Below are 21484 nucleotides of genomic sequence, written 5' to 3'. Positions count from 1 at the left end.
TCTACATATTCCCTAGAGGCCTCATGCCTCTTGGTCTGAGAAACACTTCCATCATCTAGCTCCTCTCCCAAAGTGAACTCCTACGGTCATATGTCATCGCAAGCGTGAACTCCTGGTCCTGTCCCATAACCAAACAACCGGTCTGTAAGCAACTTCCATCAGCATGTTGACTCAAAACATTTCCCAGGGCAAAATGGATCTGGCGGTGGAGCACTACATTATTCATAGACACTGAGAAGAGCTCCATTCTCCGCAGACTTGCTCTAGAGGTCCCAGAAGGGAAACACAGAGAGAGCAAACTCCCTCCCCACTTTTCTAACTTTTCCCACTGCCCTACCCAAGTAAACACACACACACACACACACACACACACACACACACACACACACACACACATCACATCACATCACATCACAGGAAGAATTCAAAACTTTGACGGCTCAGTGTGAGAGCAGGGGGAAATGAAAATGCCTTTCAGATTTCATCAAGTTGAGGTTGCCATCATCTAGAAAAGAAAGGTTACAGTAATTCCAGATTCTTATTTGAAGTTACTTGTTGCTTATTTTATTTCTTCCCAAGATTTCACCCTGCTAAAAGGACGTTGCCACTGTTGCCTTTCTGCTTACTATACAGGGTTCAGACCTCAAGTTCTGTTATTAATAGTTCTACAGAAACAGATGACACTGAATGTATTGTAAAATATGATTTCTGTCAATCCTAACATATGCAAGCCAATAAACAAGAAAGAAATACAGATGCAGATAAAATACAGGCCACTGGGCCACATAACTCCAACTGTTGTCAACAAAATGTACTGTTCATTTTCACAAAGCTGAAAAGCCATAAGTCTATTCACTCCATTGTACTCCAGCCAATTAGCAGCACCGTGAGAAATCATGGAGGTTCTCAGAAAATCTGACCACAAAGCCCGTCCATCCTCATATTACACCCAGCCAAGCCCTCCCCTCTGTGGAGACTGGGCATGAGTGAGGCTTTCAAACAAGAGCTCTGTTAACATGTACGTCTGCGTAATCCTCTCTTTGTCATCCTGATGTGTCATGAAGCCATTTCCCATCTTTCTTTTTTCCTCCCTCTCTACTTTAAATGAATCCCACATGTGGCCATGGAGTCCATAAAGGAGCCGTGTGTGAAGAATGCTCTTGGCCCAGAACATTATGGCCAGCTGACACACATCCAGGGCCTCTCGCTCACTCACTGTCTGCCTCCACCTCCCCCTCTCTCTCCCACACACACACACACACACACATATAGAGTCTCTCACACTCATTCTCACGTTTCTCTATTATAACTTGCTACCATTGCCTCTTTCACATAGACCTAAACTCATATGTTTTTTTTTCTGTTGTACACACACACACACACACACACACACACACACACACAGACACACAGACACACACACACACAGACACACACACACACACAGACACACACACAAACACACACACACACACACACACACACACACACACACACACAAACGCACAGACACAGACACACACAGAAAGCACACCCAGTCTGTATTGTTCCACATGCACTCTCCTTCTCTGTGGCAGTGTGCACTCCCGGCTCTCACACTCCTGGCTTTCCCTCCGGCTGCAGTCCCAAGGGATGGGCCTCGGCATCTGGATTTGGCCCCAAAGCTCTTTCCCAGAAAACAAGCATTCCCTTCACAGCGCCAACCAGCTACAACCTGTCATTCCCATCCCCTTTACCCCCACGCTCAACCACTCCCGCCAGCCACCACCACCATCTCAGCCACAGCCACACTTCCTCCCACACAATCTCCCCACAGCCTGCCTGCCACACTCTTCATTCCTCCTCACACTGGAAGAACAATACATGTATATTTGTGTTTGCTTTCATTTGGTTTACCAAAATATAAACCCTAAATTGTATCCTGTATGACTTATTGGGTTGAAATCAATATTCTTTAAAATATTCAAACCACTTGCATTACCTGTACACATTTTCATCATTCACCCATATAAAGGTTCCAGAATTCACCTAATGGTCAATTTTAAGACCCCACATGATCTTATGACCACATGGTCATCATTAGTGATTTTAGCCTATTTGTGGAAACCCTATAGATATCTACAACATGGCCATTAAAATCAATCACAGGAGAAAAGTGCTGTGTTTTAAAAGGTGTCATGGGGAAATGGTAGCAGTGTATAAAGAGATCCAGGCAGTTCGTGCTCTTTCAGAGCCATCTCTCTAAGTATCTCCCATTGGGAGGAAATACATTGGAGCTAATTGCCACTCCAAGGGAGATTGTGTCTGCAATGAAGGATCTTTATTTCCATAGCATCACTAATCCACTTCACTGTGGGAGGAGGTGAAGGGAGATGCCTTTTTTTGCCTGATGACATGATGTCGGGACCAGAGCTAACTCTTGCATTGGGAACGGGCTGAATTCCTGGCTGTTCTAAGACAGAACAATCGCTCTCCTCATCTCATTTTGAAGCACATTCCAGATGGCTCAACTTGCGTGGTTGCCCATTATCACTTCTGTACAAAAGTGGGTTTTGTGCAGAAAGGTGGACATTCATCTCCCCGATCATGACAAATCAGCCGTTACACTTCTGGCACCAAGCTAAGCAGATTACCGTCATATTCCACAACTTGTTCCTTGCAGCTAACAGACTCCAATTAACAAATCCCGCTGCGCACGTCTATGTGCTGATGGAGAATGGCTGTGACAAGTGGAGAAATTAAAGGTCTTGCATGTTAATCTGCCACACTGCCACAAACCAGGGCTGCTGTCAGATGGCTCCAAGGGAAACATATTCAAGACTCTAGCTACTGTGAGCACATCAACAATATTCTCACAAGAACAAGGGCGAAGGGCTGTTTTTCAGAGCGGAAACTCAGCTCACAAAGGGCTTTGGGCCAAAACAGACACCAAGAGAGAGCAAGACAGAAAGAGGTTGGGTATAGAAAGTGAGTGATGCTGGCCTCTCTCATATCTGACTGTCTGTTCTATTGATACTAATCACTACTATCAAGGTCTGATTTCCACATTAGTATAACATAACAATACTTGATACTAGATTCATGTCTATATCACCTGAAAAACATCAGTCAGAGAATTAGCTTGCTTTCATCAGTGCCAACTGTGCAATTGTTGGTGGGATCTTAGCTAGTTATCTCATGAAGTTAGACAAAACCGCTTAACTGCATCTTTAAATTCAAAATCAGTTTTACCGCTTGTTGCTGACTCATTTTGAGATGCATCCCCGGCCCGTGCTGGTTGAGACACGATCTCGGAGGCATTCCTTTGGTCAGGAGGCACTGTGATCCAGCCGTGGGTACCTGCTGGTTCTGGAAATGAAGTCCGCTATGGGCCTGGTTCTGGTGCTGACTGTGGTTTTTGTTTGCTTGTTGCTCCTGCTGCTGCTGCTGCTGCTGCTGCTGCTGTTGTTGTTGTTTTTGTTGTTGTTGTTGTGAGGTGGCCTTACCCTGAGGCAAAGACATGAGGGAGCCCTGTTGCCCAATAGAGGTTCCAGCCTTAGGAGTGAACTGCAGCATGGGCTTGCTGTTGAGGACCTTGAGGTCTGTATAGTTAGAATTGTTGAATCCATTGCGCTTGAAGAGGCAGTTATTTCTGCCCTTGTTCTGCTTGATGCCGAGAGGGCTGTTGTGCTGTGTGGAGCACATTGTGGAGACCCCAGGTAGTTTATCTCCAGAGGGGAAGCCCCCTGCAGAGTGAGGGCCCAGGCCCAGGGACCAGCTGGCCTGGTGGTTCTGATGCGGGTGCCCTTGCTGGGGGTGGTGGAGCAGGACACTGGGCTGCAGCTGGTTTGCTGCCATCTGTTTGAGCTGCTCAGCATGAGAGAGCTCTGGCCAGCCCGCTATGGTTCTGGAGAGGCCAGCAGAGCCCTGAGATGTATGACCATGACTTATCTGTACCGAACCGTCCATGGAGAACGATGGGCCAGCTGAGGCAGGCCTGAGCTGTGGGGAGCCCTTAGACACCTGGCCAAAGTCGGGCGAGTACTCTGTCTTGATTGGTTTATCTAAGAGGGGACAAGGATTGGTCGAACCTGCTGAGCTGGGACGCCCCAACTCCAGATTAAAGGTGTCATCATGCTTGAGGATCTTCTCAAACTCCAGGTCATTCAAGGAGGGCACGGATTTGGTCAGCTCGTCAAAGAGCTCCTGGAGCTCAGGGTCGATCTGGCCTCCCCCTTCATCATGGAAGTCGAAGCCAATCATGCTAACGTCTGCTGAGGCCTGGCCACAGGTCTGCACCTCCACACACTCCTTCTTCATCTCCCTGAGGGTTTTGTTGAAGAGGTCGCTGCCCAAGCTGTGGGGCATCAGGGAGTGCAGAGCGTGGTGGCCCATGGAGGCTGAGCCTGGGTGATTATTCTGACCCCTGCTGGGCCCAAGAGCACAGGGCCCAGCCTGAAGACTTCCTGGATCCACACGGAGGCGTTTGAAGTCCCCTCCGGAAGTCCCACAAGATACGCCATTTTTCTTAAAACCAGAAGGGTGTCCTTCAATCTTTCTTCTCAATGACCCATGGACCTAAGGCAACAAAAAAGATGACAAAATTAGAATTCATCCAAATATGAAACAACACATTATGTGTACAGTATGGTTTGCACACTAAAGTAAGTCACAGAGGACAAAATACTGAAAGAATGCCTCCTTGTACTTTCTTTGAACAAAGATCAATAGCCAGTCTATGCTGAAATGTGCCTGAAGGGACAGTAAGGCACGTGGCCTAGAACATCTCAGAAAATCACCTCTTATTTCATGTATTTTTCATCAGCAGTGACAAAAAAACTGTATCAAATCATCAGAGTAACTCATAGCACATTCATTACCCATTTTGGCAGCATGACAGAGGTGGTTGGCACCAAACCCCTTGTCCAGCAATTAGCAAGTCTACACCATACATGCCCGCTGAGACAGTGAGTACATGGGGGTCTGAAAGTCCTGTCATTAGCTGAGGAAATTTGTATAGCAATCATAGAGATAGAACAAAGAAAGCTTTTCGTGCTTTCCACATCAATAATATTCCCTCTGTAGTCACAGAGTAAAAATAGCAGTGCTTTCTTTGTGCGTGTGTGTGTGTGTGTGTGTGTGTGTGTGTGTGTGTGTGTGTGCGCGTGTGTTTCATTCTGCTTATTATGTGTGAGAGGGGATTCAATTTCATTAAATTCATTCATTCATTGTCTTCTTCATCTCTTGATATAATTAGGCCAGGAAATAAGCATGCCAATATGAAAATTAGCTGACAGGAAACAAGTGAACATATGAGGCCCTGGTTGGCATACACAGCAAAATGTAATGCAGGAGGGATACAAATCAAAAGCCCTGTCCCTCATTATGTGCAATGGTATCCCTGAGCGTGTCTGGCTTTGAAAGTGAAGTGAAAGTAGTAGTCATCCTCAAAGGGCAGGGATTGACTGCTGCCTTCCTCCGCCCTCTCCTTTTTTTTAGCTAGTCTTGGAGTCCTGCTGCCTTCAGTAGACTGAGTATGCCATGAACTCCTGTTCTTGTTTACTGGTATGTGACCCTTCAAATGCAACCTTAGCTATCAGTGGAGCTTCCATTGTTTTCTGACCAAGAGGAGTGAGTGAGTAGCATGTTGGTTCAAGGATTCATCCACCATTAGAGTGCACATGACCTGTTCTTCTCTACACCTCCACCTGTCCACCATTAGAGTGCACATGATCTGCTCTTCTCTACACCTCCACCTGTCCACCATTAGAGTGCACATGACCTGCTCTTTTCTACACCTCCACCTGTCCACCATTAGAGTGCACATGACCTGCTCATCTCTACACCTCCACCTGTCCACCATTAGAGTGCACATGATCTGCTCTTCACTACACCTCCACCTGTCCACCACTGATCTCAGGCCTCAACTAAGCTCTGCCTCACAGTTTGTACATATGGTCAGAGGCATTCTGATGTGTTGGTTAAAACTGGACATCTCCCATCAAGGTTCTGGACTTCAGTACCAAGTGACTTGGAGTATCATGACCTTGACAAAGGCTAAGTCCCTGAACAGGACATCCTGAACATCAAAGACCCTAATCACCAGTGCCCAGTCTCACCAGCTGTTACAGCGGGAGGCATCCTTGGGAGGAGGTGGTATGTCTGAACTTTTCTTTTAGTGATTTCCCTTCTGGTCTTTGTATGCACATGTGGCTTTCTGCAGTGTGTGTTTGTGTGTTCTAAGGGTGGCAGATTAGGGTGAATGAAACCTAAGGCTTCAGATAGAGCAGCTGTTTTTGCGTGGAACACCCAACACACATCTAAGCTACTCTCCTTTACTCACATGTTTTCCACATTCCACAACACCTACAATCCAAATCTGAACCAGACCATTCCAAGTAACCAGACTCTTCATGAGAACTGTAAGCTCCACATGATATCAGGAAAGGATCAGTCACCAGGGATCCCTCCAATGAATGAGTAACTGTATGCTACAGCTTGGGGAAAATGCTTCTGATTTCCAGTGCACAGCACCAGTGCATTTCAAAGGAGTGACAGAAATGCCCGAGGTCTCTATGTGACAGCATTATTCTTTCATCGCCTACTTACTTAGTAATAGACAGCCTTATCCTGAGGCCTAGCATTAAGTAGTGTTCAAAAAACGGAATTAATAAATCTAAAATATTAAAGCAGATAAAAACAGATATGTCAAAGCCAAGAATCAAAATGAGCTTAACACCCCAAAAATGACACAAGATTACATATAATTTTTCTACACTGCAGATGAGGTCGGATGTTATGTTTATTGAATGCTAATGTATGCCTTTGCATGTAAATGGTATTTTCAGGAACAGCATATTGGGTCGAGGTGGAAGTCTTAAAAACTCATTCATTTTCCTGGTGCAAGCCAGTGGCGCTCTCTATATTTGCCTAAAATCCCCATGACAAATCTAAGAGATCTAAAAATAGATTTTCTGATTAAGATTTAATGAGCCCAGAAAGTTGGGATCATGTTGAAAGTGACTCCTGACCAATCTGCCCTCTTAACAGGCAGAATGGGAGAGCTGGGTAGCAGTTTAGAGTACAGTAACAGTATAGATTTTGTTACAGTGTATTATTTCTACCATGTTCAGTGTAACATACTGTGTAACAAACTACTGTATAATGCAAAACAGTTATATTGATATTGTGTGTGTTTGTGATAAGAAGTGCTTGTTGCCAAAGGGCATGTTCCATCTGTAAAAGACAGTGGTGACTGTGGCGTTAGTGTAAAGTAAAGCAGGAGCTTTTTGGAGCTAGTGTCAAGTTTGCAGGGGAAATAGAACACCTGCAGTCACCACTGCATTAGTACAAGTGTTAATACACAATAATAATAATGCTTATCACCCGGAGAGCAGAAATAGTCTTTTCTGATTGACTGGCGGGGTGGCTTTTAATTCTGAATAATGGGACACCTATGAAGTAGATCTGGTAAAAAAAAGTTTAATCGCCGTTCCATATCAATGCTTATGAATGGTGACTAGCCTATAACAACAATAGTAGGACGACGGTTGAGCCTGGAGGCAGGCTTCGCAAATCGCAACAATGGAATCAACTGTATCAACAAGCTAACTGTCCATGCTATCGCTGTTATAGGGCCTACGAAAGTTGTACAACAAGCTGAACTAGTGAGCTTCTTTTTAAACGGAACCGCATGTTTCCTTTGCTTTACAGTGGCAACCGGGTGATAAGCGGGATAACGGCCTTCGAGGTGTGTCCAGATATACGGAATTAATGGACTCGGGCAGAGGCCCCTCGCCCTCATCCATTAATTCCGTATAACAGGACACCTCGGCGGCCGTTATCCCTTACTACTTAGACGCATGGTTCATGGTGACCATGAATAACTGAACTATTAGGCTACATATTAAAAGGTATATGATGATGATGATGATGATGATGATGATGACATCATTGTTCCTTTTAGAGAAACAGTACACCCAAAGATTATTTTGAGGTGTATAATAAGATTGCCTGCTGTGTCTTGGATGGAAATAGTCTTGGCAAACCAAATACAGCAACGGAAACTGCCTGCATCATTGTGTTCACGGAACACAAACACATTTGAGGTCACAGCTTCATTAATCTGTTAGACACAGTGGAGGATGGATATACAACTAGACAAAAGTCAGGGTTCCTTCTAAGCCTCACGAGCCAGCAAGACACTGAAACACCTTTTGAAAAGGCTTTATCTTCAAGCCCCACTGGTTGGCTTTCTATGTCCTCTCCACAAGAGGGAGAGAGATAGAGAGGGTGGGAGGATGGGAAGAGAGAGAGAGGGCGAAAGATCCGGAGAGAGAGAGAGAGAGAGAGAGAGAGAGAGAGAAGGCCAGCCATGGTGTGTAGGTCTCTGATTAGCCTGGGCACGTGCTGCCGGGCCTCCTCCTCCTCTTCCTCCTCCTCCTCCTCCTCCTCACTGCAGAGGTGGGCTCCACCACTTCACTCTGCACTGCTCAGCACTTTGCCTCAGCACACTTCCTGACGGATTACTAGATTGATGCCAGGCCCCCAGGGAGAGGAGGAGGAGGAGGATGAGGAGGAAGAAAGAGCAGGAGGGGAGGATCAGCGCCGAGCGAGAGCGGTGCAGGCAGGCAGGCAGGCAGGTTGCTGGGCGGGAGCTCCCCCGGGAGATGGCGGAGCATGATGATGAGAGCGCCTTTGAAGAGATGTGAGTTTACCGCACATCCGTGTTCAGGCGAAGCCCAACAATTAGAGCAGCCTTTCCTCACATTTACATTGTATCCACAGGCTCTGCTGTCTGGACTTAGCTAACTAAGCTAGAACTAGCGCCAGACAGCTCACAGCGCCACCCAAACCCTGGCAGAGGCAGCGGGTTTGTTCACAAGGAGCTTCAAGAGGCCGAGAAGCCAAGGTCCACTCAACACGTCAGAAAACAGGAGACTGGCAACTACTGAGCTGTTCATTTCACAATGTTGCTTCTAGATTGTGAGATTGAAGAAAGAGACTGCACAGTACTAATATGGCGAGAAAACCAATTGAGAAGTCTAGCCAAAACTCAAAACTGCTGTGTAGTGACCAAAGCGTTGCAATAAAGGTTTCAATATTTCACAACAGTGGGAGGCAGCAGAAGACAAAAAAAGATTTCGAAAAGAGATAAGTAGCCAAGGACATTCATGGATGACTGAGAAGATAGCCATAAAGAACCACAGTTTCCTGCCATTATTCCAACATACAGTATCTAAAGCAGAGCCATGTGTAGTGTCTGGGTTAGGCCCTGAGGCAGGCCATGTTGTGGCACCAGTGACGAGGCTAGAGCAGATGAAGTGATGTCTGTCAACCTCCGCTGACATGTGTCACCTCAGCTCACATCACAGTGCTGGTGGAGCTCACCCAGGCTAGCGCTGCTGTCGCCTCACCTCACCTCGCCTCCTCCTGTCACAGCCTCTCACACAGACACACACTGGCAGGCCAGAGCGACAGCGGGCACTGCAGAGTGGGGTGGCTCTCTCTCTCTCTCTCCTTTTCTCTCTCTCTTTTCACTCTCTCTCTTTCTCTCTCTCTTTTTTCCTCATCTCTGATGAGAACATTTGAAATTATATGATGACCTTCTTCAGGACTTTTAATGATTTCTGGGAGATAGGGATGCATCAATAAGAGGAGGAATGGGACTCACACCATGTCACATACTCTGTGCAAATTACAGAGAGGATTACAGTGACATTCAAATTGAAATGATCCCACTATGCTGATACATAGCAATACTATGCTGATACAAAGCAATACTATGATGATACCGGGATACCAAATGATACCATGTTTTCAAGTGTAGAAGATTAATGGCTATTTAAGTTTTTTTGTTTTTCATTTTTGTAAATCTGTTATTACTGATTATCCAATTTAGTGGCCCTTGACGTTTAGAGAAGACGATGCCACAAATATCCCTATAACCTTAACACAGATACATGGAAGGATATTCTACACACCTTGTCTATAGAATGCATCCCATGATCCCACACCCTGAATGATATATTCTGATTGTGGTTGTTTGACAACTCAATAGAGCTGCAAGATTTATTCAACTGACTGCATATTGCTGCCTAAACTATAGCTGACAACTGTCAAAGGCAGTCTTTTATGAACCGACCCCCTCCAATCTCCCCTTTACTGGTTCTGAAATACCACATAACAAGGAGTACAAGTGAACTGGGCCAAAAGGGAACAGAAGTCCCATGGTATCTGCCCCCTCTCACAATGGCAGGAATACAAAAAGAGTAGTGTTCCTCAGGTTAACTTAGCAACCACTTCCTGCTTTCCTCACACAAACTCACTCACACCCATGGCAAAGGCTGGTGTGCTGTTTCATTTCATTGTTACGAATGGAAACTTTTTTCCAAAAGAAAGAATGCTACAATAGATTCCCTTCTTTGTGTGTGTCTTGGAATTATGTCTTTCTTTCTTTCGTTCGTTCGTTCTGAGTGTATGCAAGTTTGTCGCTCCATCTTTTTCTGTGTCGTCCATGTTAATGTTTCTACGTGTACTCCTCCTGCTGTGCTGCTCTGTCTTCTTGGCTCGATCATTCTGTCTTGTCTCCTTTCCCATCTCCATCTGTCTTTCTATTAATGTCTCTCTCTTAATCTCCCCCCTTGCTCACTCTCTCTCTCTCTCTCACTATGGGTTGTCCATGTTAAAAGAGGAAAAAGAAGGAAACAGAAAAAGAGAGGAGGAGGAGGAGGAAGGGGGGGTGAAAGACCTCCCACTCTACCCCACCATCTTGGTGTTCAGAGCAAATGCTATGCAACCAGTCGGAGAGGCAGAAAGGCTTATGAGGGCTCCCCTGCCCATTCTGAAAGGGTTTCATTTAGTGGCAATAGTGACTCAAGTTCTCTCTCTGCTCTCTGAGCTGCTCCCAACCCCGGAGAGAGCAACAGATGGCTAGAGAGGAGCGAGACAGAGAGAGGGAAAGGGAGAGAAAGGGAGAGGTGCAAACAGGGACACTAACACAGAAACAGTGCTCAGCTGAGAGAGAGAAACAAAGATGTGGATCACATGTTTGAGAAATTAGGTAGAGAGAGAGAAAGAGAGAGAGAGAGAAAGAGAAGAAAAAGTTAAATGCCTAAAGAGACCCTTACCTTGTGAAGACTAAAAAATTGTGATTGATAATTTCTAAGATAGCATTTTAAGTAATCTGATATGTAAGTGGTAACAGAAGATTTGCTTCATTCAGGCACACTACAGTCCACCAGGGGTCACTACGGCCTATGGCTGCCCTCTAATAGCCCAAGTTTCTGAATGTTAAACTGACACAGGGAAAATAATATATATTATTAATTAATTATATCACATTATAAGCAGTCCTGACTTAATTGGCATATTACGCTAATTACAGTGAAGCTTTGGGTATGAATGGGGCTCAGATTGCCTGGTTCTTTCATGATTGGATCTCTTTGAAGGGACTGGAAATAAGCATAGGAGATTGTTCACTCCTTTACTCTGTGACACATATTGGGCCTAACTTGCCATGTCATTACTTAGCAGCTTCATTTGGGTCTGGTATATAAATAGCTTGTAAGAGATGATCTTCAATCCACTATTGCTTGCACATTATCAAAAAGAAAACAAGAAGTTCTAAAAAAGAAAGTGACTATGTATGTCCATACATGGCCATTTCCATATGACCCTGTGGGCCTTTTCCCAGACCCTGAGCCTGCCTGGGACTCTGGCACCGGAAAAGGCCCATAAGAGGGGAACACATTGCCTTCCTGTTTTCAAAGAAGAGCCCTATGGCATGCAGGGCTATTCCCCGCTCCCCCACACATCATTTCCCTATCTTCAGCATCTGGCAACTTCTCACATGTGCAGATGTGACACACACACACACACACACACACACACACACACACACACACACACACACACACACACACACACAAAGGCAACCACATACTCACACAGTTCATACCCATATGTGTACAAAACATGTACAAAATGTGCAAATTCACTCTCTAAAACCTCCATTTGAACACACTCTAACACTTCCTAGCAGCGATGACTATACCCCTACATGTGTGAGTGCTGAGTATTCTGAAGCATGCGGCCATGAATATCTCCAGCCTTTCCCACACATAAAAAAAATTCAAAGGCAGCAAATTCATAAAGTGGCCACGCCACTGCTGAGCAGGCTAGCGCTGACTCGGTATGCTGGTGTGAGTAATGTCGCTGACTACACATCTAAATGCACAGGGAAACCATCAGCGAGTCCCAAGGCATTAGCAGCTTCACCTAAAGTCAGCCAGCTTTAATTAGAGCCAGTGATTATTGCGCAGTCTTGTCTTTTAACACCTCTGCTTCCAGCACGCTCAGAGGATGGGCTCTCACTCTTTCACAGTGAAGGCACAGTAATACTATTTTTGTAAGAGCTGCGCTGTTTGCTCCAGGTTTGTCTTGTGTGCTCTCCTAAGCAGGTTAAAATGTTAAGCTGCCAGTGCTTACTTCAAAGTGATAGGTTGTCTGGGTAACATCCTAAACACGATTAGACGTGTCAGGACACAGCTGAGTAGGTTCAGAATGGCAAGAAAAATATGTACAGGCTGTTGACTTACTTCTCCTCTGACAAGAGGCAAGCTGCAATTTTCCCACCAAGGGAGCAAAGACTTCTACGTTTGAGGAAATGAAACACATCCTGTAAATGACAATTAATTGCAGTCTTGAGTGTGTAAACGCAGCGCTTCGATAGGGCCTCTCTCTCTCACTCTGCTGCATACTTGCTGAAACATTCCATTCAAACACAGTCTCCATTTTAATCTCCCATGGGAAAAAATGGCCCCAGGAGTTAAGGCATGCTTAAAACATTACTGTTTGACCGACCTGAAACCCACCTAAAACCTCCACAACAAAGAAACAAGTTCTAACATAACAAAGAGAAAGACTCCTGTCAGTGTGGATTCAATTATTGCAGAGCAAAAACAAGGGCACAGAGAGGAAATGCCCTGTCAGTCAGAGCAGCACCTTTTACCAGTACATGGTCCCATTCTGAACTAGTACCCACCTTTAGTTAGAACTCAGACTGAACTGAACAAAGCCCCACACATTTTCCCTTAGCATGCATCACCAATGAAACTCTAGACAGGCTTCAAAAGCATTCACTAACTCGCACAATACGCCGCATTTCTTTAGGCTCCAATTGAACATGATAGGGCTGGGGATAACAAAGAGCACATTATAACATGATTTCATAATGAGGCAGCGCGCAGGCACAGTCCAGAACATGGGAACGTAATGGCACAAGGAATGTCCAACCCTAACAAACAGTGGCCCCCTAGGCACTGAGCAGAGAGTTTAGCAATACGAGTTTAAATGTTTTTTTAATGATACAATTATATAGACCATTTAGTGGATTCCGTGTCACAGTTCATTTCACTGAAAATTGTTTAGTTTATTTTGTTGTCATTATACCTCTATTACTTCTTTGTGTCTCTCTATGGTTCATCAGATAGCCAACTCCCTGAGCAACACACGACGAGATCAAGTTCATGTATCTACTGATACACTACTCTATCAGAAGGAAGTGATCAGTGTCACTATACTACAAAATACACGGACCATAAAAGGGACAGCCTCACATCGTACAGGACAGCTCATGCATGCCCACAGTCCATGTGCTAATAGTTAGCCGGCTTCAGCCTCCCAGTGCAGAATTTGCTGTCGCTGGAGGAGGACTTCAGGGTGGTTTAGAGTTCAACATTGCAGCACACCTCTCATAGGGCTTGTTGGAGCATGTAGCTGCCTGTGACACTGTCAATGTGTGCGTGGGCCTTTGTGTAAATCAGTCAAGATGGCCAGTTTCTCTCCATCTTTCTCCTATCTCAATCCAGTATCAAAGATTTTTATCAGCATAACAAATTTGTACATTTGGAATACTTAATCTTTCACTAAGCAGTGCCAAAACACTTACTAATTCTCCGTCACTATGACTTGCTTTTCCTCTCTCTCTCTTTGTATTCAGTGACTTATTTTCACACTGCCCCCCTCACTCACGTTATCTGTCTTCTGACATTGCCTCATGCGTTAACACTCTAACTGCAGGAAGTGGGCGCAGAGAGCACCATCATATGATCTCACTCATGTCCCCTCCCCCACCGAATGGAAGAACTTCACTTTTCCAATGTTTTAATCCCTCTACCCCCAGCACACATGCACACACACACACACGCACATGCACACACACACACACACACACACACACACACACACTCTGAAATAAGATTAAACTACATTAAACTATACTGCAAAGACATGACACTTAAGTTTTGTTAAACCAGTTAAGAGATCAAATCGGTAATCAAAAAGATCCATGAAGTTTAGTATGATAACTGTCAATTGCCATTGCCTGGTCTGGTTGCTACGGTTTATAAAAGTCTAAAGCTGATAGCAAGCAGGCAGCCTCAGTTTGTTCACCAAAAGAAGCCAACCAACATTTTAATCGCAGAAAATCCTGTGGCTTTTTGTTACCCGTTTAATATGTCTTTCACTGAGTACAAATTAAAGCATTATTTTTGTCTGCAGGAATTAAACAGCAGTGCAGACATTATCAGAATGGGTTGCAGCATACAGACCCTACAGCCAACAAGTGCTCTCTCTTTCACAAGACCAGTGCTGATGAACAAAGACATCATTTCATTTAAGCAGAACATGACTTGAGTACATAGACTGAGTTCAGGCAACCTTCCCTACAGCTCCACTGCTCTGGGAGTCACATTAGAAGCAGAGAGAGTTTGTGTAATAGCCCACAACACATTAATGCCGCAAAAGAGGCTTGGATTTCAGTTAACAGCCCAGTAGGTTGAGTTGTGGTTTTCAGGTTATCCCGGCGTGAGCAGCTTTTTCTACGTATGATATAGGCTATATGTCCATTTCAGCTCTTAGTACTTTTGACACACACAGACCTCTCATTTACTGTGCAACAGACATGATAATGTATAACTAGTTGTGTTCAGAATGTTAATATTAATCAGTGCCATGCCTAGGTGCCCCTGAGAATCAAACCCATGTAATTACCAAGCGAATAATTAACTGTTCATTTGTACCTGCACTCATAAAACATCCCTCGTACTTTCTCAACACACAAATGTGTTGCTGAAATAATGGTGGTTACAACATTACAACAGCCTTAGCTTAACAGAACAAATGTTAGCTTGAGAAGTTTTATAGGAAATGTTTTTATGCTGAAAAAACAAGGTTTATGAAGAATGTCACAATTTTCTCTGTCAACCACTGTGCTTTGACATAGCCCTAGCCTTCGAAGCCTCCAGCTTCAGCCCAGTGTGTGTTACCTACAGCTCAGCAGGGGTTAAGAGGGGAGAAACAGAGAGTGAGGTCCAGGAGCTATTTAATGAAAATATTTATGAGTGCCCCTGTTGCTTTGCTATTGGAGGGCCATGTTGTTAGGATATTGCACAAGCCTCTCTTTGTTGCCGGATGTGGGAATAACATCCAATAGATTCTAAAAAAAGAACAGGAAGGAAGCTGGGGGTGGGGTGACAGTAAGCAGAGGAGAGGAGAGGAGAGGAGAGGAGAGCCATGCCGAGGGGAGGAGAGAGAGGAGTGCAGCAGCGAGGGTCTGCTGGCCAGAGTGTGAGTGAGAAAGGAATGTTACTGCTCACTCATTCTTTCTCACGGAAACACCCATGACCACCTTGTCTCTGAAGCAGTCATGAAAGACCACATGCTACAGTGCAATTCAACAAAATGTGAGAATGATGCAGCTAATGAGAATATACTCAAGAACCTCAATTCAGCATCTGCCCAAGGACATCACCAATCTCTATGGCTTCTGAGTCTATACAACATACAACATGAAACACACATGTGCACACACACACACACACACAGACAAAAACACACACACACACTTTCACTCACTCATACACTCACTGCTTGGCCTGAAATAGGACCTTTGCAGAGCCATGGAGCACAGAATTTTTGATTCATCGTCAAATTATTCCAACTGTTTGGCAGATCTAGCGTTGTGCAATCATGATGGTTTATCAGCCTGGACAGCTGCTTTTGATACACTGACCAGAGCACATCTTGCAAACCACTGCTATGCTTTTCAGCAGCAGCCCCAATTATATTTTTGCTGTTGTTATATTATTATGACTGCCGCTATGCAGCATGGTCATACAGGTTTTGTCAAAATATTTGGTCGACGACAATCCCTGGGACACGGAACCACAGGAGGGCGAGACTTGGTGGGCATGTAGCCCCCCAAAAGCCTGGAGACCGAAAGCAGCTTTCACAGAATAAATTGCCAACTGTTGTGACCCAAGATTACAACATTGTAGTGATGTTAAGGTGATGATACATGAGGCAACTTTTTGAGCAATGTTGCTGGGCAACCACAGTTCCATTTATTCTGATTGGATGATCATGACAATTTGCCTACTGACTGTTCTCTAGAAAAGAAATTGTTGCCCAATATCAATTGGAACATACCAGAACCACATTACTTACTAACTTAATAACTGTGGTATATCACCAATATGTGAAAGATGTAAATGCAAAAATGGGTGCTTCAATTGACAATATTTTGTGACGACATGTAGGATTTTGACATGTAAGATACATTAAATTTTGCCCACAGGTGGCGCTGCAATTGACTTTTGTATCTGAACTTGAGATTCTCAAGAAGTCAAAGACACAGTTTTGAAATTTTGTATTTTTACACTTGGGCCCATTTGCTTACATCTCCTTCAAGAGCAACTTGGAGGTTACATTTGTGTCTAAACGCACAAACTGTTTCTTAAAAATAAATGCAGAAGATGTGATATAATTATTTTTATGTTTTACGAGACCTACTCAGAAAAACTGAGGTTATTTTAAGTAGTCCTCTTGAACGTTCTTTTACTCAAAATAACATTCCATACGTCATGCTAGGGAGTCGTCTCTGCCTTTCGCTGCCAGCCAGCCCTATGCAGCAGTAGGTCACATGTGCTTGGGTGTTCCTGTGCTAGTGGCTTAGTGCAAACCAAATGCATGTCTGGCCCCACTCCATCAGGGATTGTTTCCAGTCGTTACCTCCTAATGGGCACAGACTTTGGGTTAAGTTTGACAAGCCTTTAACCACACTGCGACACTCCCAATATGGGATATACTTCCTACTTCTCCGTCAACAATCTTGAATTTCCCCTGGGGATCAATAAAGTATCTATCTATATCTATCTATCTAATGCAAGTTGATATATTAGGCTTTTCCCAAACCCTATGAGCAAGTATCAATATCTTTGATACAATCTTCTTTCCCCTGCATCAATCCTACTACTGTTTTTGCTCCATCTAGTTATATCACTGCTGTCCCTGCTCTATAAGTACATTTCAAACAAACTTCACTTCACTCAGCCACCCCCACTGGTCTTCTGTCAGAACAGCAGTCCTACACTATAAACCCAGGCAAGTGAACTGAGCTGGTAGCAATAGGCACAGCCAGGCTAATAGTGACCCTCCGCAAATTAAAATGAGTTTGTCAACATTTCCTGCTCCTCTCTTAAGAACATTAGGATAAAGTGGACTTATGCAGTCCAAAGAAACTCAGAAGAGTTTGTGTGTGAGTGTGTATGTATACTCCTGTATGCTCAGTCTGTTGGAACAAACCTGAGCATTCATAGTATGGAAAGGACAGCATACTGCCGACCACTCTGCTTTCCTCAGATTGACATCTCTTCTTGAGAGTGATCTGCCTTCTTGGTTAAATCTAGTTTTCTACAGTTGAAGCTATATCACATCATGACAGAGAAAAGCTCACTTGTTTACAACTTACTACATCCTGCCCGGTCATTCTCCCATGACTGGATAACACGCTGGATTCATTTCAAACTTTGTTGTGGGGAAGAAATTGATTACTGGAGACTCGGAATGTATGAAAAATGGATAGCTATGTTGCCAAACATGTTATGTCTACTTCATTTCCACAGTAAACGACCTTGAGTCAGCATTCCATTCCAAGTCAGACATTTCTGTTATTGTTGTTGTTGACTTTTTGGCAATTATGGCCAGACAGACGCACAACTCAACAGATCACCCAGTATCAGGAACACAACTTGGCACAATTTATTGAAAACAACCCAGAAGCTGGACAATAGGGATAGGTTAGTGTGTAATCTGAACAGCTATCAACTAGCTTTTTCTTGAGGGAACTGACATGGACTAATAGACCCTCTCAAAACATGGAAAATAACACCCTGGAAGGAAACAAGCATTCACATGCCTCACTGAGCATAAACAGCTGTATATTAGCACCTCCACACACTCTTAAACTGCAAGAACAGCAGCAACAGAGCAGGGGTCATGCGGGCACAATAAAACTCCCCAGCTGCAGCTCGCTTGGCAGGTTATGTCTGTGGAAATCATGGACAAGGACAAAGACCACAGCTGAGATGGGTTTGTGGTTGGTGACTCTTCTGACTTGAGAAGACTACATTAATGCTACACTGCAAGTACTTTAAAGGGACACCAGGTAACGTTTTCGTGTTAATTAATCATCTTCGTAAATCGGTATATGGTTAAATTACTTATTACGGAGTGAATGAAGGCTCTCTCGCCCGCCCCTACTGCCTGTAGGAAGAATATCCCACTTGCAAGTTCAGTGTATCCTACCCGCCGACCGAAGCAGCCTCTGTGCTGATCAGTTTACAGCACAGAGGCAGGCTAAAGAAACGCTAGAGATTGTTGCAAACGTGTGTATAATGGCAGAGCAGGCGAAGAAGCAGCAAAAACCCTTGACGGAAGACACAAAGAAAAGGAAAAGAGCTTCAGACCGAGCGAGGGGGAGTTTCGTAGAAAAAAAGCATCAGGCTTGCCTGGTGTCCCTTGAACAATGTTACATCTAGTCTACAACTCTTCTAAAACGTCTAGGCTGGTACCTGCAGATATTGTTGATACACTTCCTACTACTAACAATTAGAGCATTTCCCTCCACTTCTCCAACCCACATCACTGTAGGCACAGATTGATGCCAGTGGCCACTCATAAGGTATATCCAGCATGAGAAGGCAAGGGATTCTCCCAAGTTACAATGTTGCTTTTTGTCAGATCGTCCCAAATTGTGGATAAGGTAAATAAACTCTGAATGAGGGTTTACTACATCAACTGCTGAACTAGTTGCTAGCATTTTTTCAAGAGACCACATAGTACCAGTGGAGCTGGGCTAGTGTACAGATGGACAGAGAGACATTGAGAGAGAAAAACAAGTCACTAAGAAGAGAAAAAGGGGTTGGGAGGGGGGAAGTGAAAAAAGAGCATTGAGCTTCTTTTCAGTATGGCGCACATTCTGCAAAGCCTGGGAAACCAGGCAGTTTGGCTGCAGACTGCGAGAAATATCCTGAGCTGTAACGTAAACAACGTTGAACTCTGATCTAATGAGCCGCCCCCACCCCTTTCATCTGACATATTCTGGTGAGAGTATTCTTCTTTTTTGTTGTCAATGACTTCAGGAGTGCACTCTCCAATTTCCTGGTACTATGGGGTCACAGGACAGAGGAGGAAAGTGTTTGTATGGGGGAGAGAGGAGGGGGCTTGACGTTGGAGGCCTTTTCAGTGAAGGTCTTGATCCCCCTTGTCACTCAACCATGTTAAGCTCAGATGAGGCACTACGATTGGCTACATCCCACAAATGAATGTCTTCATTTAGAGACAGTTCCACAGTAGAGGCACTTCCAGTTTGCTACAGTTGCCTTACATACTAATCATGCAATTAAACATAACAATCATGTAATTTGTGTCTAGATTCTTTAAAAGCGTTCAGTGGGTAGTGGTCACATGTTACAACAAAACCCATTTAGTCTGAGTCATCATGAAAGGAATCAACCTGTGGGAACATGTAACTAGCAATCACCCATGAAACTCAAACCAGTTCTTAAAAATGCTGAGTGTACAACTCTTTTCCCTGAAACACCTGGAAGAACTAGGGGAAATGTCATAAAGATCCAGGATCAGTTTATTGTTCATGTCTCTTGGTCCTGCTCTGCCTAAGCGTGATGTGCAGACCTGTATAGAACCTAAGGATGCACGTTCCCACAAGAATCCAATTTCAGGCGAGCCTACTCAAGTGTAACATAAGTTGAGTTTTTGCTGGGCAACAATGTTTGCTCTCTCTCCCTGCTCTCCGTTTCTTAAAGTCTGCTTCTATTACTTACACATAGTCTGTGTGGATTCACTTAGTCTACAAATAGGACAGTAAACACATGCTAAATGTGTGGCCCAATTTGATATATATTATTTTCTTGGACACCCTTTAGATTTGCTTAAGTTTGCTTAAGTTTTATGTCATTTCTGAGGACAATCTCTCAACTCATACATTGTGTGTACAATATTGCGCACCCACACATACTTCATCCTGTTTGAATGTTACACGGCTGTGGTCAATGCCACATTTCTGCATTCATTTCCATAGCTCCAACCAGGGCCATAACCAACTATGAGGTCACCGTAAAATTACATTTAAAGATAAATACCGAAAGAAAAAATACAGCAGCTGAGAATTTCTCAACTACATTTCTACATAAAATTGTTATTTAGTGTCTGTTGCATGTGAAAGTTGAGAGATGATGTGGGTGTTGTTGGAACTTAAACTGGCAGCAGTTGAAATTTAGGAGGCAGGGAGGCAGTAGGTAGATGCTGGTAAACTGGCAACATACCAAATAAAAACAATGACTGACTGACATTATGACTTTGTTTAGATGAATACCACAAACTATATAAGCCCACTGGCTGAACTGACTGGAACAAAATCAAGGTCACTAGAGGTGCCAATGCAAGGCGTTCTCAGTCTAAAGCTGCCACTGGAGCTGTAGTCCAAAGCACATGCTGAACAAGCAGAGAGGAATGAAGCTGGACTCCTCTCATCCAGACGCCTTGACAAGTTCCCACTAACACTACAGTGTCATATTATCCCATGGAAAAAAAAGCCACTGGTTGGAGTAGACAGTATGTGAGCAGGGTGATTTCAGCTTTCTTCAGATATCAAGAACCCCCCTTCTCTCTCTCTCTCTCTCTCTCTCTCTCAGGCAGTGAATAAAACATGAAGTGCGTGCAGGGGGATTTGGGAGTGGCGGGGCTGAGGGGGTATCACAAAGACACTGCTGTTAGCTCCACAACACACAAGTCAGGAATGCCTTTGATTTTTATCAGTGTGCCTGTGCATTTCAGTGGAGTTTTTGGAAACCGAACTTCTGACAAGATTTTAATTTGTCTTGTTGTATGCTCTTTGAGGTATGTGTGTGTGTGTGGGTGGGGGTTGTCTGTTATACCCTACTGTGCGTAGTCAATTCACTGATGTGGAGTTATTTCAAACTACCATGCTGACAAACCACAGTCCTGCCAGTAGGATGTGAAACTATTCACTTTTTCCTTAACTTCCCCTCAACAGCAGCTGCTGGATATGATTTTGTGTAAAATGTTCAACTTCCTAATGAATATTACGTATTGCCATTGTTCCCTGAGCACTGGTCAGCTA

At 44.2% G+C, this 21484-nt stretch overlaps 1 protein-coding gene across 1 annotated transcript in view; it reads right to left on the bottom strand.

Annotated features, from left to right (window-relative positions):
• zmp:0000001236 (mastermind-like protein 2) overlaps window positions 1-21484 on the bottom strand; it is a 29214-nt gene that overhangs the window by 3750 nt on the left and 3980 nt on the right. The window contains exon 2 of the mRNA XM_048265381.1: window positions 3232-4557. Coding sequence (XP_048121338.1) covers window positions 3232-4557 — 1326 coding nt within the window. The remainder of the gene's footprint in view (window positions 1-3231; window positions 4558-21484) is intronic.

The sequence above is a fragment of the Alosa alosa genome, chromosome 15 (genome assembly GCF_017589495.1).
Source record: "Alosa alosa isolate M-15738 ecotype Scorff River chromosome 15, AALO_Geno_1.1, whole genome shotgun sequence".
Taxonomy (NCBI): Eukaryota; Metazoa; Chordata; class Actinopteri; order Clupeiformes; family Clupeidae; genus Alosa; species Alosa alosa.
Note: the sequence above shows the minus strand (reverse complement) of the source record. Positions and strands in the feature narration are given on the sequence as shown.